The sequence below is a fragment of the Crocuta crocuta genome, unplaced genomic scaffold (assembly GCF_008692635.1).
Source record: "Crocuta crocuta isolate KB4526 unplaced genomic scaffold, BGI_CrCroc_1.0 scaffold72, whole genome shotgun sequence".
Lineage (NCBI taxonomy): Eukaryota > Metazoa > Chordata > Mammalia > Carnivora > Hyaenidae > Crocuta > Crocuta crocuta.
This window is the reverse complement of record NW_027529427.1, coordinates 6,419,568-6,445,222: the sequence shown is the minus strand read 5'-3', so window position 1 is coordinate 6,445,222 and position 25,655 is coordinate 6,419,568. Positions and strand designations below refer to the sequence as shown.

Here is a 25,655-nt window from a genome sequence, read left to right as displayed (position 1 = left end):
CTAATTTATAAAATGGAGTTAACAGTAATACCCACATCAAAGATTTTAATGAAGATGAGATTTAGTAACGTATATAAAGAAGTGTATGTGTTTGGCACAATGATTACTCTAACATTAAGCTTTATTAATATTATTATTGGCTAGGTCTGGACCAGAACTTGGGTTTTCCATCTGGTGCTTTTTCATGAATATTTTTGAATTCATTCATTTATTCCTCCACTCATCCATTCATTTGTTTGACAATGATTCGGGGGCCATTATGGAACAATATCGATCTAGTTGGTTCAGGTAACGCCAGCTGTTCCCCCTGGGGCCAGACTGCCCGGTTCTTTCCACCTGACTCTCTGGCTCTCAGGGCCCACCTCCTGAGGTCTGACAGGCTATTCTGGACCTGGAAGCTCTCTTCCCCCCCTCCCTTCCCTGCTCGTCCCTTCCTTCAGAGGCTAAGGACTTCTGATTTCCCCTGGGTGCTTCTGTCCTCATCTTCCTTCCTGGGCTGAGCTTGCCGTGGAAACCTCTGGGTCCCCATACCAGAATTTCACCCCGCCAGGCTTTCCCATTCCTGGGATAACCTGTACCCTCCGAGTCACCTTCAAAAATTTCCATAACCTCAAATGGCTCCTGCCACGCCTTTTTAACTGACTTTGGCTTGGGCTGTTGCCTGGGTTAAAAGGACTAACAAATAAACACAGACACTTCTTTTAGTAAAAAGAATCCCTTGTGTTTCTCTGGAGCCTTGGGGAGGCATGAGCACTTGGTAGCTTCTGGTCACTTTGATTCCCCCAGCGCCCCTTGGAGGTGAGGGGCGGTGGGTGGGCGCTTCCCTCCGGAGGCTGGGCACCTCCTCCCGGCAGCTCTCCGGGAGCCAAGGCGGAGGTGGCCTCAGGGCAGCTGTGTGGAGGGGAGGGCAGGGGAAGGCAAACACGGATTCCGGTGTTTGCAACTTATCTCCCAGGGGTTGACAAACGGATGATGATAGGCACAGAGTAAAGCTGAGAGCGACCACGTCATTTTTTCTGGCAGTCCAGGGAGCTTTGGGCTCTTTAGGACAGCAGACACCTGCTGTCACGGGCAGCTACCTCTGGGTGTCCCGCGAGGGGACCGCCTTGACCTGGAGATGACCACTCCCCAAGTGACAATCGCTCTGGGACCTCCCACCAGGACCCCTTGCTTGTAATCAGGACAGAGGTAGGATGGAGAGAAGAGGAGCCAGGTTTCCCTCGAAGGTCTGTGCTCGGTCCTGGTGCTGATTCCCAGTCTCACCTGGCCTTGCTCAGAGGCCCCACCTTTTCCTTCCCTCCCAATCAGACCCCGGGGCTAGCTGGCTCCCATGTTTACCCTGAGCCGATCAATGCCCTGGCACAGGGGCGAGCACACAACGGGCTGGGGGAAGACCATGCAGGCGCCCAGGCCACACCTGCCCTTTGACCTCCTATCACCCCTGGCAGGCTTCGATCCCTTCTGGCCTGGAAGCCAGAGTAGGCTGGTGCCACTCACCGGACACTGCGGAGCCGGGCAGACGGGCCAGCGGGCATGGTGGCTGCCTGTAAAGCTCAACAGGGACTCGGAATAACAGACCCCGAGCTTTTCTCATCCCAGTCTATTCCTGCGTGGTCTCCATCAGTGGAGGCCTGGGTTTTTCCATCTGCAAAACGGACAAACTAAGATGGGCTCCCTGTTTGGTCTCTGAGTCATGAGAGCAAAGTGTAGCCTCGTGTGTAAAAGTCATCAGGAGTTCGGGAAGAAAACCAACAGCGCGACGCTGTTAAACAATATTCCGACAACAGGAGCTATTGTAACGGCGATGTCCCAGTGACGATAAAAGGCGAGGGTGGAGAAAGCAGGGGTGGTGGGGCGCGTGCTGGGGGTGCACGACTCACCCCTTTTCCTCCCACCAGGCGGGGCCTGTCTCCCCATCCTGCCCACTCCCGGCTCCGCGGCCTCCCCGTCTCTCCCGTGGCTATGGACGGAAAAGTGGCAATCCACGAAGACGGGCCTCCTGTGGTCTCCTGGCTCCCTGAGGAGGGAGAGAAGCTGAGCCCGGAAGGCGACCACCAGGTGAAGGACCGGGGCCAATGGAACAACAAGATGGAGTTTGTGCTGTCAGTGGCCGGGGAGATCATTGGGCTGGGCAATGTCTGGAGGTTTCCCTATCTCTGCTACAAAAATGGAGGTGGTGAGTTCATTCTGAGGTAGGCATGGTGGGGACACCTGTGGCTTGACTGCCGGGCAGTGCCTACCTGGGCGCCGCCTGCCTGGCGATGCGGCAAAACGGAAGGAGGCTGGCATGGAGTTGGAGGGCTCGGGTCTGAGAGGTCTAGTTTCACCTCAGTGACTTCCTCTGTGAAATGGGATGATGCCTCCCAGGGCTCCGGTGAAGGTTAAGTGAGGTAATGGGCAAGGCCGAGGAATCTGAGTGTCTAGTAAGATATACGACTAGCAATCCTTCACTACTCTGTACAGTGTCGGTGGCTGATGGGATTTAGTCACTTGGCTGGTTATACTGGGCCTATCCCGTGCCGGGCATTGTTCTAGGTACAAAACAGAACATGTTCCCAGTGCAGGGTGGCAGGTTACAGACAAATAAGTAAAATGCGTGGTGTGTCGAATGGCGAGTTGTATCAAATGGTGAGAAGAAAAACAGGGAAGAGGGGTGGGAAAGGCTGGGTCGTTGGAGGGGGAGGCTGGGGTGGAAAACGTGAAGCTAGGTGAGCTGCAAAGCTTTTGTTGAAGAGGTGACATTTGAGCAAAGACTTGAAGGAGGAAAAGGAGTGAGTCTTATGGACGGCTGTCAGGTGGGAAGAACATTCCAAACAGAGCGAACAGCGAGTGCAAAGGTCCTGGGTGAAAGTGCGTCTGGCATGTTTGAAGAGGAGGGCAGAGACAGATCAGGGCCAGCGTAAGGCAAGAGGTTACGGGCTCCCATCTTGTAACCGCTGCTCTGAGTGAGATGGGAACAATTGAAGAAGCTGATCTCAGAGATGATATTTCCTTGTTTGTGGGGTTTGTTTTGTTAAATGGAAGGAACACTAATGTTATTATTTTTCAGCACTGGTAGTGACAATGAGTAGGGGTCTGGTGGGAAGGGACCAGATTCATCTTGTTACATGTACAATTACGTGGCTTTAGTCTGTTCACAGAATTGTGCAACCATCACCACATTTGATTTTAGAATATCTTCATCATTCCAGAAAGAAGCCCTGGAGCTATAAGTAGCCACCGTATTCTGTGTCCCCGCCAGCCCTTGGCAACCACAATCTTACTAGATCAGCCCTTAGCAATCTACTTTCTGGGGCTATGGATTTACCTACTTGGACTCTTCATACAAATGGCAGAATTCATTTATATGAATTTATTTATGACCAGACATTTATGATTCTTGGTTTTTTTACATTTTTAATTTTTATTTATTTTGAGAGAGAGAGAGATAGAAAGTGAGTGGGGGAGGGGCAGAGAAAGAGAGAGAGAAAGAGAGAGAGAGAGAGAGAGAGAATCCCAGGCAGTAACTGTGCCGCCAGCACAGAGTCCGATTCAGGGCTCAAACCCACGAACCCTGAGATTATGACCTAAGCCGAAATCAGGAGTCGGATGCTTAACCAACTGAGCCACCCAGGTGCCCAAACCTGTGACAGTACAGATTCATCTTTACCTTTTGAAAATACCTTTAATCTTCTTGTGGAAATCGAATGTGTGTACTGTGAAATTAGAAACATTCCAGAAAGGTAAAAAGAAGAAACATTCCTATTTCAAAATAATCATTGTTTAGAAAATTCTTCTAAACACTATTCATATTTAAGTTGACCAGTATTTACTGAGTATCTGCTGTGTATCTTGTTCTGTGTTTCAAAACTTATAGTTATTATTACAAACTGCTTGAACTAATGGCTCCAAAGACATATAGACGGGGTTTCCTAGCAGATCGGAGCTAGGGAGCCGGGGCTGGGAGTTGGGTTTCAATACAGGCCAGAGCAAGAAGTCAAGAAGTGGTAGGGCTGGCGGCTTGTGTTTTTTCTTTTTTTTTGATATTTATTTTTGAAGGAGAAAAAGAGAGAGTGAGGGAGAGAGAGAGGAGAGGGCATGAGCAGGGGAGGGGCAGGGAGAGAGTGGGACAGAGGATCTAAAGCAAGCTCTGCCGTGACAGCAGAGAGCCCGATATGGGGCTCGAACTCACGAACTGAACTATCCCAAGACAGTTTCATGGACACACAGGGCATTAATGCTACAGCTAAAGAGGATTTAGCCTGAGCGCTCATCTACAGAGCACGTGGAAGCTCCGAATGTTTAGCGATTTGCCTGAGATCGTAGAACTGATTGGAAGCTGCGGGCTCTGGAAACCTGGCTCCCGGGCTCCCATATCCCCTCCCTGCCATCCGAAAAGCAGGAAGAGCTGCAGGCCCAGGAGACAGGTTTCCCTGTGCCCGCGCTGTCCCTTCCAGTGGCTGCACTGTGGCTGTGGCCTCTGTTCTGGCCGTGGGGCGGCCCGGGAAGACAAGCACCTGTGGCAGCGTGCAGTACCACTGGGCTGCGCCTGGGTCATGTGCGAAGAGGTAGTACCAGGCACCTTTCCTGGGCAGAGTCTGTGTTCCTCTCTGTCCATTGTGTTCTCCTTGAGCTCTGTCCCAACCTAAGCATGTGGGGAAGACACGAGGGACTGAGCAAGATCAGGGGTCTTGGTCACTGGTCTGTGGGGGTCTGGGGCCTAGGAAAGTAGTAACACAGGTTTCCTCACTGCAGACAACTTCATAATGGATCCGTGTGGGAACTTGACTTCACAGACCAACTCGAATGTCAGCTCTTTGCTTTAAGCTAGAATTGTACTAACTCATTGCGATAATAGGGCTTATCTCAAGCTGACCATAACTCTTAGTTAGCAGTTAAATATAGTTTGTACAGATATATTCATCAATCCTTATTGCTTAATAAATAATTATTATTATTAGTTGATAAATAGTTTTGTAGAGAAAAATCTTTCCAAAGGGATGAAAAATAATAATGCTATTGGTGTAATAATGCCTTTGGTTACAGAAAAGCAGAGAGTCACTAAACTAGATCATCTTCAGTTCACTTCAAAAGAGAATTTAAGGACTTCTGAGTTTCCAGCTTGTCAGTGGTTCGGGAACGTGTGCTTGGCAGAGGTAATAAGGCCTACTTTAGAGCAGAGGGAGGGAGATTACAGACACATCTCAAGTCACCCTGTCTTCCCAGATCTTTGTGGGGCATCATCAGGCCACTGATGCCCGGAGCCTGGGCAAGGGCCAAGAGAAATGGGGACGAGGTCCATCTCCCCATGTGAGCATTCTCAGAAGTTCATTAGAGGGGAGGGTGTTTGCAGAGACAGTGCGTCGGAGACCCAGGGAGAAAGCCAAGGATGGACATGTTCCCGCAGGCGATCCAGAACCTGCCTCCTCCCACTGCTGGCCACGGCCCAGGCCCGGCCCTGCCCTTCCAGGGTGGACTCGGGCTGACGGCGGCCCAGCCAGGCCTCCTGAGCTCTCCCCAGGTTTCGTGGGGCCGAAGACTACATGCCAAAGGGGAGGGCTGAGACTGTCTCCTTCAGTAGCGAGAAGGACCTCCACACAGCCAGCAGGAGGGGGCCCATGGGCCATAGGCCACCACAGACCAGACTTCGGGAAAGTGCTCTGTGGGAGAGCCCCCAGCCCGAACTCTGCCCCTCAGCCACCTAAGCCCCGTAGACTGGAGTCAGCGATGGTACTGGCACTGGGTTCAGGAATGTTCCAGCAGTACTCAGGATGTACAGGCAAACCTGGAGTTCCAAAGGACGTCAGGACTTGCAGAGTTACTGGCTGTTATGGCTCCATAGGGCCCAGAAGCCTCACAAATCCTTCTCCCTCGCTCTCACATATCGCTACTGGCAGTGCAGGTTGGTGTGAGAGTCTGTGAGGGCGATTTGGAAATGCATGTCAAAGACCCTAAAAAAATGTTCAAACCCCGGGGCACCTGGGTGGCTCAGTCGGTTAGGCGTCCTACTTCAGCTCAAGTCATGAGGTCACGGTTCAGGGATTTGGGCCCCACGTCAGGCTCTGCTGTCAGCGCAGAGCCCACTTCAGATCCTTTGCCCTGCCCCCGTCTCTCTCTGCCCCTCCCCTCTTTCTCTCCCTCAAAAATAAATAACCATTAAAAAAAATGTTCAAACCCCAAAGGTGGAAACAACCCAAATGTCCCTCAGTGGACAAATAGATAAACATGTGGTGGACACAAGAGGGAATACTGTTCAGCCCTAAAATGGCATGGATAAACCTTGAGGGCATAAGTAGCGTATGATCCCTCTTTATGAGGTGTCTAGAATAGCAATTCACAGGGAAAAAGTAGAATGGTGGTTACCAGGCATTGGGGAGAGGCAGGGGACAGGGAGTTCCTGTTTAACGGCTACAGAATCTCAGACTGGGATGGATGAGAAGGCTCTGGAAATTGATGGTGGTGGTGGTCGGATAACATGTGAATGTACTTAATGCCACGAACTGTACACTGAAAAATGGTTAAAAGTAAAACTCATGTTATATATATTTGACCACAAAAAAATATGCATACCCTCTGACCTACCAGTCTGTCTACTGGAAATTTACTAAGAAGGAAATTAGACACGTGTGCAAGGATATGGACAACAAGAACGCCAGTGGACGTACTGATGAAATAAACTAGGTCAGATGCATAAGGTGGGCTATTTACAGCCATTAAAACTATGACATATGTATTTATTGAGATCATAGGTTCTTGCTATGTTTTTAAATCATTATCAAGTAATATATAGTAGGTTTTCATTTTTGTAAAAAAAATGTGTGTGTGTGTGTGTGTTTGTATAAAAACTTGAAAGGGTATACAATGTTTTTTCCCCTTTGCTCTTTCTATTTTATCTACAAAGTAATGTAGGTTACTTGAGAGGTCTTATAATGCAGTGGTTAAAAGCACAGGCTCTGGGCGCCTGGGCGGCTGAGTTGGTTGAGTGTCCGATTTCAGCTCAGGCCATTATCCCAGGGTTGGGGGACTGAGCCCTTCGTTGGGCTCCATGCTGATTGTGGAGGCTGCTTGGGATTCTCTTCCTCTCTCTCTCTCTCTCTCTCTCTCTCTCTCTCTCTCGGCCCCTCTCCCCTGCTCACACTTGAGCTCCCCCACCCTGCCCTTCCCCACTGCTCACACTCGAGCTCTCTCTCTTATTTAAAAAAAAAAAAAGAGCACAGACTCAGGATCAGACTACCCGAATTTGTGTCTCAGTTTCCTCACCTGTGTCTTAGTTTTCCCATCTGTAAAATGAGAATAACAATACTACCTACCCCATGGGAGGTGGTTCTATTGCGGATTTTGAGGTTGGTGAAGCATTTACAAGAATGCCTTACATACAGTAAGCACCAAATAAGTGCTAAGTGTTATTATTATGCAGTAAACAATATTCCATTCACCCACGGATTCGCTCCTGAGGTGAGGTTACTATCTCAGTGACTGAAGTGAGCACTGGTGGCTCAGATTGTCTTCAAGTTCCATAATTTATAGATGCTTTTTAGGCCTGGCCTCCTGTGGGGGCCGGTCGGTCAGTGCCCGATCACAAGGCTGCTGAAATCGGAGGACCCTGCAATCCACCTGAGCAGAGGAATGCCCTTGTCTGCTAGGCCCCCAGTTCAGACCCAAGCCTGGTGGAGGGAAAAACCCCTCTGAAAATTATTAGAGGGAAAATAATTTTTCCAAGGTGTTTTTGTTTGTTTTTCTCTAACATGTAGCAAACTTGATAATTTAATAAGCATATCAAATTATACGGAACACATGTTTTTGTTCCAAAAATAATAAACTGACTAAGTTCGTGAAGCACACTGAGAAAATAAATAGTGTGTCTGTTAGGATTTCCACCTAAATGTTCACTCATTCCTCTTCAGAGGTCTTTCCTACGCTGAGTGGGGCTCAGACTGGAAAATTTCTGCCTGTTCCTGCTCACAGACAGGAGGAAGCCAACCTGGGCCCATGGGAGGGTGAGGAGGGATATTAGGGGTGACGAGCACTGGGGCGCAGGTTTCTGAGGACTGAGGGCTCAGCTCCTACCTCCTTCTCCCACAGGAGCCTTCTTCATCCCCTACTTCATCTTCTTCTTCACCTGTGGCATCCCGGTGTTCTTCTTGGAGGTGGCATTGGGCCAGTACACCAGCCAAGGCAGCGTGACAGCCTGGAGGAAGATCTGCCCCCTGCTCCAGGGTGAGTGCTCCCATTTGCCCTGCTACTAGGGCTCTCAGCGCCTCCATCCATGCCTCCGTCGCCGCTCCCCTTTCCTTCGGGACCACCACTTCGTATGCATCTACTCTCATCCTGTGCTAAGTGCTGTGGAGGACACAGGAAGCGTCGCCAGACTTTGTGGGGCCCGAAGCTTATAGACCCTGGGGAGGAAGGCACTCCTGAAGAAAGAGGGTATAAAATTACAAGTGAAAAGTTAGATTGAGGAGCCTTGGAAGGGGTCCCTAAAAGGGAGGAATCCTGAGGCTTTGCCTTCATGCCTTCATCAGCTTCCTGGAAAGTTGTTCCTGTGTACATGGCGTGGTCTGGGAGGACATAACAATAGTGATGATGATGATGATGATGATGATGATGATGATGTCGTCTGACATCTGCTCAGCCCTGCTATGTGTTAGGGCTCACGTAAGCACTTTACATGCATTTCCTCATCGAATCCTCCAGTAACAACTCTCTTAGTTATTTGTATATGAGAAAATGAGGGCATTCACTAAGGATTTGAATGCAGGCCCCCCTGGGCTGAAAATTCATGCTATTTCTTGCGTTAGGGATTAGGTTAGGGACAGCTCCTATTCTCTCCATGGATTTGCTGGCACTAGAATGAGCAGCTTGGGGTGGCCTTCCTGACCATCTTTAGTTGATTGGGCCAGTCCCCCGGAGGCCAGTGGGAAACCTAACCCTTGTCTCGGAGAGGTTCCTTGCGTATGTGAAATGAGGAGAGGACTCTTTTCCCTCATGTCAGTCTCTAAGGGAGCCCAGGGACTAGGCTGTCTGGGGTTACTGCCCAGCTTGGTAGGCTGCACAGAGGTGGACATGGCAGAGAAACACTGGCTTCAGACCACTGACTGGGGGTTTGCTTGAGGTGCAAGACTGGTCTGGTACTGACTGCTCTTGGGGCATGCATGGGGCCCCTGTAGGGGCAGCAGTGAGGGGCTGGGGCAGGGAGAAGCTTGGCCCACATCCATTTCTACTGGCGAGTTCCCATCTTCCAGGGGTGCAGTGGCCTCAGCCAGAGTGCAGAGCTTCTCAGTGCTCTGCTCTAGATCCCAGCGCAGCCTAATGTCCCAGCCAGTTGGGCTCTGTCCCAAGGTCCAAGTGAGCTCATGGGTGCCAAAAGCCGGGGGTGGCCTCTCTGGCACGCATGTACTAACTCTCCAAACAGGTTGCCACAGACCTCGGGGAGCAGACTGAGCATCGGATGGGGGTTGGGGGGAGCCATTGCTGCTCCTTTCTTTTCCAAGCTGAAGAGCCTCCAAGGCCTGGAGTCTCAGGAAGGGGCCCAATCAAGGTGTGTGCACCTATGCTGGTGGAAGGGTCCAGGCTGCTACTGTCTGACTGTGCCCAGTGCGCAGTTCAGCCTCCCAGCGAGCCTATGCACGCCCTGTGCGCACCCACCTTCCCTCCTCAATTTACACCCAGGCACAAGCCTCCTCCTCTCAGCGAAGGGGCGCCTCCCCTCCCCAGCCTGGCGCCCTGCCTCCTCCTGGGTCAGGTCGGTGTTTACGGGCGGGCGGTGGGAGCACAGCGCGTTCCAGCGGCGAGTGGCCGCACAGTGGCCGCTTGTTTGGGTGTGTGGGCGTCTGTGTGCGCGCTCTGAATATCCCCGCCACCCGGCTCCCCCGGGAACCCCCCTCGCCATCGGCAGCCCCAGCCACCGCCCCTCCCGAGGTCCAAGCTGCCCCGGCCACGGTCGCTTTAGGGCTCCCAGCCCCCAACGCCTGGATGCTCTGCGGAGACCCAGATGCAGGAAAACACGGGAGTTGGCCGGGCCAGCGGGAACGGACAATCAGGGTGGGCCCGCCTGGCCCAGGGGTGGTTTTGTTGACAGCATTGATTCTCCGACCTGCCCTGGGGCTGTGCTGTCCTTCCTTAAACGGTTCTAGAGCCCGGGCTTCCCCCGAGCCGCCGCGGCCGGGACGCAGGACAAAACGCGCCGGCGCGCTGCCCCTCCGCCCGGCTTTCCCAGCTCGGGACTAACCGCCGCCCTGGCAATGTGCTACTTTTAAAATTACTGTGGAAAAGATCCCACGTTTGCAGGAGCACGCGGGGCTGGGTGGGAGGAGGCCGCGCCTGCCCTGTGCACCCTCCCTCCCCCCCCGACAGGGCGCCCCAGCCAGCCTCGGGCTCTCCCGGGTGTGAAAACGAGCGCGCATTTCACACCTCTGCTGACTCTCTACCCCTCGCTCTGCAGCGAGGTGGCATTTGGAGACTGACTCACTCCAGGGTTCTTGACAGCCAGCGACCGCTTCTTTCTTTTTTCTTTGCTGGGTTCTTTTGGTTCTTGCACTTGAGACTGATTCTTACCAAAATTTCCATACTACCTTGCTCTTCCAGTCTCTTTTCATTTTACAAGTAACGCATGGTCGTCACAGAAAAACTAGAAAATGCAGATGGACAAAAGGAAAAGGAACTTTAAAAAGTGAGCCGAAATCCTATCACCTAGACAACCACTGTTAACTTTTGGATGACGATCCTTCCAGACTTTATCTCATTAGGGGGGAAAATGCATTCAAATATATGTTGCAAAAATAGAAGAATGCCTATGATGGTATTCTGTAACCTGCTTTTCTTACTTAGAAAAATATGCCGTGGGCGCCTGGATGACTCAGGCGGTTGAGCTTCCGACTTCGGCTCAGGTCATGATCTTGCAGTTTGTGAGGTTGAACCCTGCACAGGCTCTGTGCTGACAGCTCAGAGCCTGGAGCTGCTTCAGATTCTGTGTCTCCCTCTCTCTCTGACCCTTCCCTGCTCATGCTCTGTCTTCCTCTCCCTCAAAAATAAATTTAAGAAACATTAAAAAAGAAAAAATATTAAAAAGAAAAACATGCTATAAGTGGCTTCTGAGACCAACAGACAGGCGGTGGGTGTTGTGTTCATTTAGTACCCAATGTCCTTCTCGCCACAGCTGGCAGCTTCCCTGTGACTTTGTTGGGCTCATACTGATCTGTTGTATTCTATGTGTTGCTCCCGTGCCTGCCCCACCCCCGAAGGCATTGGGCTGGCGTCGGTGGTCATCGAGTCCTACCTGAACATCTACTACATCATCATCCTCGCCTGGGCTCTCTTCTATCTGTTCAGCTCCTTCGCCTCTGAGCTGCCCTGGACAACCTGTACCAATACTTGGAACACAGGTATCTATCATTTCAGCCCCTGGGAGGGGCCTGTCCCTAGGGGCTGGGCCTATGGTGGGTGGGGATGGCGGACGATGACGGAGCACACAGCGGAACTTGCATCAGAGCCAAGCTCTGTGGGCTCTTCCGTGGGAGCCTAGACTAGGTTCCCACTAGCAGAACCCAATCCCAACAAGTGTGTGAATGTTTTCTCTAACTGCAAGGGATATACCTCTATACCCTCACTCCCTCTGTGCCAGGTGCTAGAGATCCAAGGGTGAGTGCTGGCAACATGGCCCCGGCCCTCCTTGAATGTACAGCCTACTGGTAGAAAGAGACAAGTCAATGAAACAATTACAAATTGCAGTGGGTGAAAGAAACATTGCAGATACTATACAATAGTGGGAGGGAAAGAGCTAGCTGAGGGTTGAAGGATGAGAAGGAACCCACCGTGTGAACAGCATATGCCATGTAGGGGGGAAGAGCAGGCACGAAGACTCAGTCCATTTATCTGCTGAGTGGGGAGAGGGTGGGTAAGTTGTGCGGACAGAGGGGATCCAAGGTCTGTGTCAGAGGCTGGTTGGCGGGCTGGCCAGAGAAACAACCAGATTCACTGGAACAAGAGCAGTGTAGGGCACATGTGGAGGGAGGCACATGGTCCCACGAACCACCTGAGTGGCCAACTCCTAGGAAACGGGGGGCTTCAGCGGAAGCTCTTGGGACTGGGAATGGTGAGGAGTGCTGGGCTGCAAGGTCAGAGGGCAGGGGCACTAGGGGGTCTCTCCCCATCTGGTCCCTAGCTGACACACAGCCCCCCCCACCCCCACCCTTATTCCCAACAGAGCATTGCATGGACTTTCTGAACCACTCAGGAGCCCGCACAGCGACCCCATCTGAGAACTTCACTTCACCTGTCATGGAATTCTGGGAGTAGGTGTTGGGTTTGGATGCCATGTGCTAAGGGACCCAAGCAGGAAATTTGGATGTCTGAGTCCTGGGACTTGGGAGCACAAGTTCAAGCCTTTCTACACATGCTCCCCGGCACTTACCCACCTCCCACCCCCACCTCACACATCACCCAGTGATGAGGGAACGCTCCCATCTACCCACACTTGTCCGCCTACACCCTCACAATGACCCCAAGTCCACCTGTGTCTACCTAGACGCACATGTTTACCCATGTCGACTTATAGCCTCATACCACCCCCCGACCCCCACGCATCCACCTCCACCTTGACACCCACCCACATGTGTCCACGGGTGCAGGGCAAATAGTCTGCCCCAGCTTAAGAGAGCAGATTGTGCACATCACTCCCCAGCTTCGGGTTCAGTGATGTCATGTCGGTGGCTTGAAATTGGCCAAGGTGGGAGTATTTGTACTGCAGAAATTGGCAAACCCTACGCTCATACCTCCACCTTCCCTGTGACTCCACCCTTACATCTGCCCGTGCCCACATATGTCCACCTTAATTGTTACACAAGGGTACCTGTGCCCTAACACTTACCTAAAACTTACACATATTCACCAACAGTCACATGTGTCTACCTACACCCTCACACATATACATCCCCATGTCACCCAAACCTCACACATATCCACCAACGCTTACGTGCATTCATTTCATGACTCGCTACATTCTTTAGCTACTAAAACATATTCAGCCCCTCTGTTTGATATCCATGTACTGTGCAACAGCCTGCATCTATAACTATCTACTCTCCATCTACTCTTCCATATGTTATTTACCACCCTCACTCCTCTCTCTCTCTCTCTCTCTCTCTCTCTCTCAATCTCTATCTCTCTGTACAACAGAGAAAGCTGGATGGTTAGAAAGACAAAGATACCTATGGGATTACGTGATTTGGTCTTCTAACAGCCAGGGGCATGCAGACTACAGGTGGGAAGACGGCATGGCCATAAGGGGAGGTGCAGGGGGATGGGATGGGGAAGCCTTGAACCCGAGATGTGTGGGGTCAGCTCTAAGAATCAAGAGACTTGAAGATAAAGGCAATTTGTGCCCTGTAGCCTTTCACCTGGTTATTCATTGTTTCCATCCCAGGAGACGCGTTTTGGGCATCACCTCAGGTATCCACGACCTGGGGGCCCTGCGTTGGGAGCTGGCCCTGTGTCTCCTGCTCGCCTGGGTCATCTGCTACTTCTGCATTTGGAAAGGGGTCAAGTCCACTGGCAAGGTGAGGTGTTCTGGCTCCTGGTAAGCTCTCTGCAGCCCCCAGAATCCATGGAGACACATCCAGAATCCCCCTGGAGAACTGAAAGAAAGAGTAGTTTAAGGCACAGTGAGAGCAGGGGAAATGGTAGGAAGAGTTTAGCTCAGCTCAAGGAAAGACTTTCTTTTTCAATATGACTTTAAAAGCTCTGTTTACATAAGTAACATGCAGAGCAAAATGAGAAACATTAAAGTCCCCCTAATCACTGTTGGAGCCAGCATGGTGGCAGTTTGGATGTACTAATCCCTGTTAATGTTTTGCTGCATTGCCTTCTAGTTACCTTTGTAAGTATGCTTGTGTATATCTGTATCTATTGTGTGTGTATATTACACAATTAGGATCACACACTTTTAGGACTTGCTGTTCGCGTTTAACGACACATGAAGACAATGTTTGGTATGAACTAGCACACAGAACTGTCTTTGAGGTGGTGAGTTTCCAGTAATCACGGGGGTTTAAGCCAAAAAGGAACAACAGTGGCTTGTTGTATGTGTTGAGAGAGTTCAGATTTGAACCATTATTTCCAACCCAGGGAATCTAAGGTGGATGCTTCATGCTTTTTAAAGCCCAGGAAGAGACAGAATGCTGACTTCTCTGATTAGCCTGTTCTGGGGGAGGGGGTGGGGAGCCTTGCCTTTCCCCGGATTGTTGTAATAATAAAACTAGTAATAGTGATAATAACACAGACATTGCCATCCCTGCGGGTTAAGGAGCTGAACCTGGTCAGGGCAGAGTGGACCCGTCTGAGTGTCTCTGTGTCCCAGAGCTCAGGCCACTGCTGCTTGCCCAACCCTAAGCCTGGAAAAGTACAGTCGAAGCTTTGCCACAGGTCTCTGTGCCCATCTGCTCCCCCTCCCTCACCAGGTCCCATCCTGACCAGGGGGCATGGGGAAAATAGCTAGGGTGAGGGATTAAGGGAGACCAGATTCTGGATTCTATTTTTTTTTTTAAATGTTTATTTATTTTTGATACAGAGAGAGAGAGACGGAGAGAGAGTGAGCCAGGGAGGGGCAGAGAAACAGGGAGACACAGAATCCAAAGCAAGCTTCAAGCTCTGAGCTGTCAGCACAGAGCCCGATGCAGGGCTCGACCCACTCACCGTGAGATCATGACCTGAGCTGAAGTCAGACGCTTAACCCACTGAGCCACCTAGGTGCCTCAGTTCTATTTTTTCCCTAAGTTTATTTATTTTTGAGAGAGACAGAGAGAGTGAGTGGGGGAGGGACAGAGAGAGGAAAGGACAGAGGATCAAAAGCAGGCTCCACACTGACAGCAGAGAGCCTGATGTGGGGCTCGAACTCACAAATCGCGAGATCGTGACCTGAGCTGAAGTCAGACGCTCAACCGACTGAGCCTCCCAGGACCCCCTGGATTCTAAAATAGTCTTTGAAATGTTATGGCTGACAGCTTGTCCTCTCCCTGTCTTTGTTCCCTCCTTGCCTTGCTGATGCTTATCTCACAGGCTGCCTGCCGGGGCGCCCAAGACCCACTGGAACGTGTAGAGGGAGATGTGGAGAGCTGAAGGTGCTCACGCACTCTCAGCATCTCTAAGCAGGTGTTGGACACTGAGCTAGGTGTGACTCATGCTGCCTGGGGAGTGGTGACCGGAGGGCCACTGCACACTCTCTGGCACCTCCTGGCATCCGTGCCCCCATCAGGGGTGACCCGGGTCCGCTTCCCCTCCAGGTTGTTTATTTCACAGCCACGTTTCCCTACCTGATGCTGATCATCCTCCTCATCCGAGGCATCACCCTTCCTGGAGCCTACGAAGGTATCATCTATTACCTGAAGCCAGATTTGCTTCGGCTCAAGGACCCCCAGGTAGGGGCTGTGCTGGGGACCGTTTCCCAGATGCCTCCCACCCCAAACCAGAGCTGTACTTTTGAAGATTCCTGGTTGCTTTTCTCTTGGTTTAAAGGCAATATAGCCCCACTGGCGAAAAATTAGATAAAGGTCTCTTATAATCCCACTGCTCAGCTATCATCTCTACGAGCATTTTAGTGTATTTCCTTCCAACTCTTTTTCGAGTTGGTGTTGTGTGTGTCTGTGTTTTAACATATTTGAGATATTTGTATACAGAGAGATGAATCTTTTTTCATTTAAATTCCACTGTAAGCATTTTCCCTGTTATTACATTCATTTGTAAAAGTCATTTTAGATCCTTGTATAATATGTACGCCATCCATCATCCATTCAGTCACTCATTCACCCACAATGTGCTGAGGGCCTGTTCAGTGCCAGGTGCTGTTCTGACGATGGGGTGGGCCGTGGGTAAAGCCACAGAGACCTGTGGCAAAGCTTCGACAAGGCTCCATGTCCTCTGAGCCCTCACCCCTGGGGTACGGGTCGTCACTTTCTCAGTCTCCGATTCTTGGACCTTTAAGGTTGTGTGGTTTTCTATGATCACATATACAGCTGCACTGGAAACCCTGTATTTAAATCTCTGACCACCTCTCTGATTATTTCCTGACAGCAGTCAGCCCTAGAATCACTAAGTCAAAGAGCCTGTGCCTTTAAGGTTCTTGAAACGTACTGGCTTTACAGAAACGCGGACTTTCTTCACCAGTATTGGAGGCTACCCTTTTTTTCCACAGGGCCCATGAGAGATTCGATAATTATTTAACCTTTGGTAATGTGATAGATCAAAATAGTATCATTTTGTTGTTTTAGATTTTTTTATTTTTTACTGCTGCGGGGTTGGACTCTTTCCCACAGATTTACTGGCCATTCGTATTTCCTCTTCTAGGACTTGTCTGAGCACATTCTTTGCACCCGCCCGGCTCCCTGTGGAGTCCTGGTGGCTTTTTTCTTTATATTTTAATCAAGTGGCCCTTTGCCCCTGTCTTGCTGCCCCGTGGCTCTCATTCAATGAGCGGGGCGCTCTCAGTTCTGCCCTGCAGGTAGGCTTTGCCTTCTCTGGGCACCCCCACTCCCCTGCAAGCGCCCCCAGAAGCAAATTTATTTTTTTAATTTATTTTTGCTAAATAAATTTTTTTTAAATTTTTAAATGTTTAATTATTTTGGGGGGGGGGAGCAGAGAGAGAGGGAGACACAGAATCTGAAGCAGGCTCCAGGCTCTCAGCTTTCAGCACAGAGCCCCGCGGGGGGCTGGGGGGCTCGAACTCACGCACGGTGAGATCATGACCTGAGCCACCNATAACCGGGCCTGCAGGGGAAGAGATTGAGAGCAGAGGGTGGCCAATAAGTGACTCCGGGGGCACACCCAGGGGGCCGGCTGGTGCCCTCCGCTCCTCCTGCCACTTTCTTGGGGTCTCACGTAGGTGTGGATGGACGCGGGCACCCAGATCTTCTTCTCCTTCGCCATCTGCCAGGGGTGCCTGACAGCCCTGGGCAGCTACAACAAGTACCACAACAACTGCTACAGGTAGGGCCGGGCGGCGCAGGGGTGCGGGCCAAGCTCCGGACCGGGCGCCAGACCCGCCTGCGGCGCAGCGCGGGAATCCGCTTCACCGGGCCGCTGACTCAGTGTCCTTCTTCCCTCCTCTTCTTTCTTCCTCACGCTCCTCTCTCGCCGTCCGGCACCTGACCTTCGTCTTCCGCCCATTCCCTCTACCACTTCTCTCCTCCCGCATCTTTGCCTTCCCGTCCCCCACCCCTTACTGTCTTGGGATCTCTCCTCCCTGGATGGATTTCTTCCACGTTTTCCTTCCTGTTTCCTCTGCCTCGGCCCCGCCCCGCAGGGACTGCATCGCCCTCTGCTTCCTCAACAGTGCCACCAGCTTCGTGGCCGGGTTCGTGGTCTTCTCCATCCTGGGCTTCATGGCCCAGGAGCAGGGGATGCCCATCTCCCAAGTGGCTGAGTCTGGTAGGTACCACTTTGCTGTCTGGGCCCTGAGGGGGAGGGGGATCAGGGAACACAGATCCCTCCTCCAGGGTCCCAGGCGGGGGGTCCCAGGAGCTGGCTAATGAGAACCTTTTGCATCTGGGGGCTGTGCTTGNGGGGGGGGGGGGGGGAGAGGGCACTGAGGACCGGCAGCCCCATACGTGCCTGCAGGGATGGATAAGTGGATGAACCAGCGCATGGCCAGCTCCCCAGAACCAGAGAGCAGAGTAAGGGGTGAAACCACCCCCATCTTTTGAACCACTCCCCTACACGTTCCTCCCACCCCGCCCCCTACACACACACACACACACACACACACACACACACACACAGTGCCTTAGGGAAGGCTCTTCCCTGGGGCAATGAGAGCCCAGAGCTCTCCTGACTGTGCTCTGTGCCTGGCAGGTCCGGGTCTGGCCTTCATCGCGTTCCCCAAGGCGGTGACTATGATGCCCTTATCCCAGCTGTGGTCCTGCCTGTTCTTCATCATGCTCATCTTCCTAGGGCTGGACAGCCAGGTTCGTCACCCCACCCCAACCCTCCCTGCCCTGGTGACCCTCTGGCCAGCTTCTGCTATTCTGGGCATTACCTTTCCCCCAACGCCTTTCCCCCTGACCTGCATTTCAAGCCCCCTCCGCTTTCTGGGGTTGTTCTTGCAGTTGGTCGGGTGACCCATGGCCTCAAGACCCTTGTCTGTGAGGGGGCCACCTCCTTTGTACCCCCTCCAGCCCAACCCTTCCCCGTACAAGGACACCCCTCCCAAATGTCCATCCAGCCTCCTTCCAGCCATTTAGCCCAAGCTGCCCAGCCTCGCCGCCCCCCAGCCTTGGGGACAGGACATATCTCCCCCTCCAAGCCTCACTGCTGGGACCCTGGGTCGTAGAGATGCGGTCAAGGGCAGGGCGGGCCACCCCGTTTCTGTGCTCCTGTGCATCAGCAGGGGTGAGTGGGGCACGAGGCGGCCAGGGCAAGGCCACGCCATGGAAGGCCCGAGAGCATGCAGTTCCTCTCATCTGGCTTCCCCCCTGCCTGCAGTTTGTCTGCGTGGAGTGCCTGGTGACAGCCTCCGTGGACATGTTCCCCAGTCAGCTCCGGAAGAGCGGGCGGCGAGAGCTCCTCATTCTCACCATTGCCGTTGTCTGCTACCTGCTAGGGCTCTTCCTGGTCACGGAGGTAAGCAGAGGGGGGTGGCCTAAAGGCTCTAAGGTGAGGGAGCCGTGGGGCACGCTGATGACCCTTCTCAGAGCCGCACCTACACCACGGCAAGGTGGTAGGGACCACGCAGCAGAACCTACCCTGTTAGTTAGCTGTCTTTTGGTGTCGGGTGAGTGACAGACACCAAATACAAGCTAACTTAAACAGAAAGGGGAGTTTTGGGGGGGGGCAGGAAACTGAAAAGTCTAGGGATATTTGGTTTCAGGCGTGGTTGGATCCAGCTGCTCTAATGACATTGTCAGGAATGCCCTTCTTAGCCAGGTTTCCCTCCTGATATTAAAGAAGGCGGGTGCAGCTTCAGGCTTACCTTCTGCCACCTACCCAACCCCAGAAGAATGAGAGGGACCTTTTCCTAAGAACACGGTAAGTGTCCAGCCCTGGCTCTCCTTCAGGCCTGGAGCGAGGAAGGGAGCACTCCCAGAGTAAGGAGGGGCCAGCTTCTAGGAGGCATGGTGCCAAGCAGACACTTCTCCAGTGTCCCCGCAGCTGTCAGAGTGTTGTCCCAATGTTAAATGAGGAGCTTAAAGGCAAGGGCAGGCAAGGCAAAGTGCCTTCAGATGCAAGGAGCAACTTCCTGCGGGCTGAGCAGGACGTGTGCCCAGATGCTTGTGTGCCCTGTCGCCGAGGAGGGGCCCCTGCCCCCACTGGCCAAGGCCCCAGCTCCGCTCGCATCTCTGCAGGGCGGGATGTATATCTTCCAGCTGTTTGATCACTACGCCTCCAGTGGGATATGCCTGCTCTTCCTGGCGGTGTTTGAAGTAATCTGCATCAGCTGGGTGTATGGTAAGTGGAGGGGGGAGAAGGAGGGGGCCTGTGGGTCCCACCCCCCAAGGGCGTGGTCTGCCCTGGATGAGAGGTGGGCTGCGCTGGCCCTCTGGTTTCTACAGACCTTTGCATCTTTGCTGCCCTGGTTCTTGTCACTGGGAAGTGTGTCACCATTGGGAACCCAGGCATTTCTCATTGTGGCAGATAGAGCCGGGGTAAGGGCACAACTGATTTCCAGCAACAGCGAGAGGAATTAGAAACAACAGTGTGCCGCTTTCTTGGTACAGAAACTGCTGGAGACACTTGGCCAGTGGGAATCCTAGTCGGAAGAGGCCGTCAGGGCCACGTAGGCTGAGCCTCCACACATTCCCACACTGCTTTTCTAGGTTCTCACCCACACCTTGCTCGAATACTTCCATAAAAAGGAATCTCGTTCCCATGTCTTTTTTTTTTAAATATGCTTTCAAGTGTTTTTTTTTTTTTTTAATGTTTTATTTATTTCTAGGAGAGAGAGAGAGAGAGACAGCATGATCAGGGGAGGGTCAGAGAGAGAGGGAGTCACAGACTGAAACAGGCTCCGGGCTCTGAGCTGGCAGTCAGCACAGAGCCCGACGCGGGGCTCGAACCCACGAACCGCGAGATCATGACCCAAGCGAAAGTCGGACGCTCAACCGGCTAAGCCACCCAGGCGCCCCCATTCCCATGTCTTTGAGGTAGCTTTGTTTATTGAGGCTGTTGCGCATTTCTTTCTTACACTGAGGTGAATTCTGCCTTCCATTGACTTCCGTCAACACCCCTGAGCCCCCCTCAGTGCTGGGGTAGCTGGCCAGTGGTGCTGAGTGCTGTAACATGCATGCCATTCTGGGGCCTCATAACGAAAGAGGGAAACCTGTATGCATGTGAGTCTGTGCACCGCTGAGCCAAGCAATGTGATGATTATATCCTACGTTATCCTTCAACCCCAAACAGCCCTGTGCAGGGGGAGGTGAGGCTCAGAGAGGTAGGTCTCCTGCCTCAGCTCACACAGTGAGTAAGTGGAGGAGGCACCATCACGGTGTGCGGGAGAACACACTGCTAGTGTAACAAGGTGCCGGGCAGAGAGGGTAGGCGGGTGCCACGTAGTGGGCATGGGAAGGTTTTTATTTTGCTGTCTTAGGCCTATTTGGTGTCCTTTCCTCTCCTGGGACAGGTTTCCTACCTTCTCACTCCAAGCATCTGTTGTCTTTCTGATTTTCCCCTTCTGCTCCTCAAAACTTGTTCTTAAAGAGGATCCGATAAACTCAATCACAGTGAGGTGTAAATAGCTGAGAAACCTTAATATGTTACACCTTCCCAGCAGCACCTGGTTTTTAACTGGGGGAGAACTCTGGAAGCCAAAGGAATGACTCCCTAATGGTGTCATTTCATGCATGTCAGTGATCAGTGGGAAGTTCCTTTTTTGCTGAGGAAGGGCAAGGGCCCTCCAACTGCCTTTCTCAGTCAGTGGTCGTTTCCTTGGAAGACTGTCTGGGCCTGGATCTGGAGCAAACGTGGAAATGGAAGGACAGTAAACAAATCCAATCAGTGTTTCCACAAACACAAAGCGAGCCTCTTACTGCGATTTTCTGAGTGGCTCCTTCCAGAGCGTAGAATCTAGACTGTTGTTCCGTTCCCAGAGGCTTTCCAGCCCTGGGTGAGTTCAGCACGCTGTGCTCGAACAGTGGAACCCTTGCTGTTTCGACTTGAAACTGAAGTCATGTCTGTGGCCTACATAAGGGAGCATTTGTGTAGTCATTGTGCCCATTGTCAGCTCGTGCCCTCCTCTGTGGTTGGCAGTAGGGTCTTCATTCCTAGACAAAGGGCCAAAGGATTGCACTGGGAGGTTAGGTGACTCTCTCCAGGGCACCCACCTTTTTGGTGGCAGCCCCTTCCTCCTCGCTCCCTGCCTTGTGGTTGGGGTCCCAGGGACCCATCTCACTCATGTGCCCTGATCCAGTTTCCCCTCACAGGGCAGGGGGAAGAGCGCAAAGCCAGGTGAGTCCTTCCCAGATACCTATGAGCTCTTCCCTCCCTCCTGTTCTCACACTCCCCTTCCACCTGGGCAGGGGCAGATCGTTTCTATGACAACGTTGAAGACATGATTGGCTACCGGCCATGGCCCTTGGTGAAGATCTCCTGGCTCTTTCTGACCCCTGGACTTTGCCTGGTACGTGTCCACTCAGCTACCTCTATGTCTTCTCTTGCATCCAGAAGACTCCGGGACAAGCAATGGGATCCTTGGGTTCTGGGGGCTCCTTTCCTGCCTGGTCAGTTACCCTGGGAGGCTGGTCCATCTCCTCCTCTGGGTTGGTTCTCCTGCCCTTCCTTCCTGGGACCATCTTATCTGTCTGCTTTACCATCCCTACCCTCTAGTTCCTGCTCCCTTCCTTTCTCATAGCCCCCCCAGCCGGTCACCAGACCTCCCAGTTAGTGGTCTCTTTCTGTCTGCCTGCTCAGGGCTCCCCCGCCCACCTCGCTNCGGCTTTTACTATTCTACCTCAGTGAGGCACTCCAGTGTATTCATTTATCTATTTATTCTTTTAAGTTGATTTATTTATTGAGAGAGAGAGAGAGGAGCCTGCTTGGTGCTCTGTGCTGAGCCCAATGCGGGCCTTGATCTTAGGACTGTGAGATCAGGACCTGAGCTGAACTCAAGAGTTGGATGCTTAACCACCTGAGCCACCCAGGCGCCCCCAGCCCAGTGTATTTTACTTGTCCTCTGCCACTGGATATTTAAGCAGCTGAAGAGAGGATTTCAAGGGCTCTCTGTCTCATCTGCATCCACCTTTCCCTCTTTCTAGGCCACCTTCCTCTTTTCCTTGAGCAAGTACACACCTCTCAAATACAACAACATCTATGTGTATCCTCCTTGGGGCTACTCCATCGGCTGGTTCTTGGCTCTGTCGTCCATGGTCTGCGTCCCTCTGTTCATCATCATCACCCTTCTGAAGACCCAGGGTTCCTTCAAGAAGGTAGGGGCCGAGGCAAGTGATACATTAATGGGGGTTGCTGAGCGAGATTGCAGGCAGGGCACCATGGGCGGAGCCCAGCTCTGAGTGTGGGGCAGCTCTTCGATCTGATGGAATCTTGAAGAAAAGGGTCTTTTTTTTAAAATTTATTTATTTCTGAGAGAGAGAGAGAGAGAGACAGCGTGAGCAGGGGAGGTTCAGAGGGAGAGGGAGACACAGAATCGGAAACAGGCTCCCGGCTCTTAGCTGGCTGTCAGCAGAGAGCCCGATGCAGGACTCGAACCCACGAACCGTGAGATCGTGACCTGAGCCGAAGTCGGCCGCTTGACCTACTGAACCACCCAGATGCCCCAAGAAAAGGGTCTTTGAAGACCAGTTCGATGGCTTCATTTTCAGAAACACTCAAAAGACTTAGAGTCCTAGACCTTCAGAATCTGACCTCCAGCACATTATGTGGACAGGTTGACCAAAGTAACACTGTCAAAGGCTTAGGGAGGAAACTGAGCCACAATAAGAACTTAAAGGTGCCCAGACACAGAGATGTATACGGCACAGATTCCTTACTCCCAGGAAATTAATAACCAGCTATCCTGGTTCATTCCATACATAGTCTCCTGGCTTCTTTTCTTAATTCTGCCTGGGGAACCATGAGCAAAAGGCTCCCTGTTTGGAGTTTAAGACATGCCTTCCTGGGAGGGATACAGCATGTTCCACAAAGACATTGCACTTGTAGAAATCTATCTGGCCTACAAGTAACAGAAAACCCAACCTGCAATAAGCAAATAGGCTTATTTTCTTTTTAACATTAAGAGATCAGAGATGGGTGCTGCTGGTGCTTGGTTCAGCTGCTTAAAGAGGCTGTTAGGGACCAAACTGTTCCTATATTTCTGCACCTCCGTCCTGAGCATGTCTTTTTATTATCATGCTTACCGCTTCATAGTCACAAGAAGGTTGTCATGATTCCAGTCATCACATCTGCATTCAAGGCAAGAAGGAGGGGGAGGAGATGGCTCCAGTAACAGTAATAATAGTATTCCTGCTACTCATAAAAAATAATAGGCACTTATTGATTACATTCCTTTTTTTTTAAAGGTTTATTTATCTATTTTGAGAGAGAGCGAGTGGGCAGGGGAGGGGCAGAGAGACAGGGAGACAGAATCCCAAGCAGGCTCCATGCTGGCAGCACAGAGCCTGATGCAGGGCTTGGACTCAAGAACTGTGAGATCATGATCTGAGCTGAAACCAAGAGTAAGATGCTTAACTGACTAAGCCACTCAGGCACCCCGGTCACATGCTAATGGTAATAAGAAGAAGAACAAAAATAAGCACTTATTGATCCACTGACCCTGTGCCAGGCACTGTTCTTAGAGCTGTGTACTATTATTATCTTCGTTTTACAGATAAGGCGCAGAGGGGTTAAATGGGTTGCCTAAAATTGCACAGGTAGTCAGTAACAGAGCCAGGACTGGAACCCAGCCCATTCATGCTCTTAATCACCACGGGATTGTCTCTTCTCTCTTCTCAAAATATTTATTCATGGGGGCGCCTGGGTGGCTTAGCTGGTTAAGCGTCCGACTTTCGCTTAGGTCATGATCTCGCGGTTCGTGGGTTTGAGCCCCGTGTCCGGCTCTGTGCTGACAGCTCAGAGCCTGGAGCCTATTTCGGAGTCTGTATCTCCCTCTCTCTCTGACCCTCCCCTGCTCACGCTGTCTCTCTCTCTCTCTCTCTCCTAGAAATAAATAAAAATATTTTAAAAAATTTATTCATGTATTTACTCATATCGTACTGACTGCCCCCAATGTGCCTGGCTCTGTGCCTGGCCCCGGGGATACAAACAGGCTGAAACATCTTTGCCCTTCTCACTGGTNTCTCCCTCTCTCTCTGACCCTCCCCTGCTCACTCTGTCTCTCTCTCTCTCTCTCTCTCTCTCTCTCCTAGAAATAAATAAAAATATTTTAAAAAATTTATTCATGTATTTACTCATATCGTACTGACTGCCCCCAATGTGCCTGGCTCTGTGCCTGGCCCCGGGGATACAAACAGGCTGAAACATCTTTGCCCTTCTCACTGGTAGCACCCATTTGTTCCTTCTTCTCTCCACAGCGCCTGCAACAGCTCACCACCCCCGACCCCAGCCTGCCGCAGCCTAAGCAACACCTGTATCTGGATGGTGGTAACAGCCAGGACTGCGGGCCTTCCCCAACAAAGGAAGGACTAATCGTCGGGGAGAAGGAGACCCACTTGTAGGATGTGGCCAGCAGCCAGGTGGCCATTGAGCCAGGCACCTCTGTCAGGGTCACTGCTGTGGACAGCCTTTGCCTCTGTCCCTTCCCACAGTCCTGCTGAGAACCTCTGTGGTGTTCATGTGCACCCCCAGCCAGAAGCCACACTGCTCCCTCCTCAGCAGGGGCAGCTCCTTCTGGTGGGCTAGAGGCGGTCCGGCTGCACCATGCCATGCAGTTGGAACACACCTTCTTATTTATAAAGGAGGGTGGTCTTTTTTGAGTCCACCATCTGCTTCGAACACATTACACTGTGTGGGAGCTCCCACCGTAGGGACGTTCCTGTATCTGGGGATGTCGCAGCTTGCTATATTTGGGAGGGTAGCACGGATGGGACTTCGTATCGGGCTTTGTCTTAGGGAGTCCGCTGGAACACGCCATGTTGGAAGTGACATCGAACACACCGTATTGGATTCTGACATTCCATTAGAGGGAGTCCTTCACTAGGCTTAGTATTCCGGAGTCCGTGGGGAAAGAACTAGAGAAATAACCAGGAGGCAAGCCTTCACAAGCCATCATTGTCTTAAGGTGTCCCTAGATCCAGCCCTGATTCCACACACTTCCTGCAATGTTGTCCTCAATCCATGGAGCATTGGCACGGAAGGAACTTAGAGATGATCCCTCGACTGAGCAAATACATGGCGAGGGTGTCTGTACTTTCCTATGCCCAAGACAGACGTTACTAATGGAGTCTTTCCCACCTCACAGTCCTTTCAAATACAGTGCTCCGGGCCACTCCACTTGCCACTGTGCTTTTGTCCAACCTCCTGACTTCACGAATGAGGAAACTGAGGACCAAAGAGAAAGTGACTCTTTCAAGTTCTGGCTCCTCAGGGCCAGAGATGTGCCTAAAACCTGGTGTTCTTGTTCTCAGGCCTGTGTTCTTTCCCATTATACCCTCCTGACTTAGTTAATAAGCCTATATGGATCACCTGCTTCCGTGTGCTGGTCTTCTCTGGCTCGCCCCATTTATGTTTAGTTACGCTGTCTTGGG

General features: G+C 51.8%; 1 protein-coding gene across 1 annotated transcript; it reads left to right on the top strand.

Moving 5' to 3' along the window:
* Positions 1 to 1,962: 1,962 nt before the first annotated feature.
* On the top strand, positions 1,963 to 25,401 carry SLC6A12 (solute carrier family 6 member 12). The gene is made up of 14 exons (XM_077758996.1): positions 1,963 to 2,176; positions 8,062 to 8,196; positions 11,220 to 11,360; positions 12,182 to 12,269; positions 13,400 to 13,532; positions 15,255 to 15,389; positions 16,850 to 16,953; positions 17,270 to 17,394; positions 17,818 to 17,930; positions 18,448 to 18,585; positions 19,308 to 19,410; positions 21,477 to 21,577; positions 22,212 to 22,382; positions 24,483 to 25,401. Exons 1-14 carry the CDS (start codon positions 1,963 to 1,965, stop codon positions 24,624 to 24,626), a joined length of 1,845 nt encoding a protein of 614 aa, XP_077615122.1. The 3' UTR covers positions 24,627 to 25,401.
* Positions 25,402 to 25,655: the final 254 nt, after the last annotated feature.

Bases quoted from the DNA above. Each gene is read 5' to 3' on its own strand.
- SLC6A12 (XM_077758996.1), top strand. From the start codon at position 1,963: ATGGACGGAAAAGTGGCAATCCACGAAGACGGGCCTCCTGTGGTCTCC. The intron at 11,361-12,181 runs GTATCTATCATT...TATTCCCAACAG, and splicing joins TACCAATACTTGGAACACAG to AGCATTGCATGGACTTTCTG. The intron at 22,383-24,482 runs GTAGGGGCCGAG...TTCTCTCCACAG, and splicing joins CCCAGGGTTCCTTCAAGAAG to CGCCTGCAACAGCTCACCAC.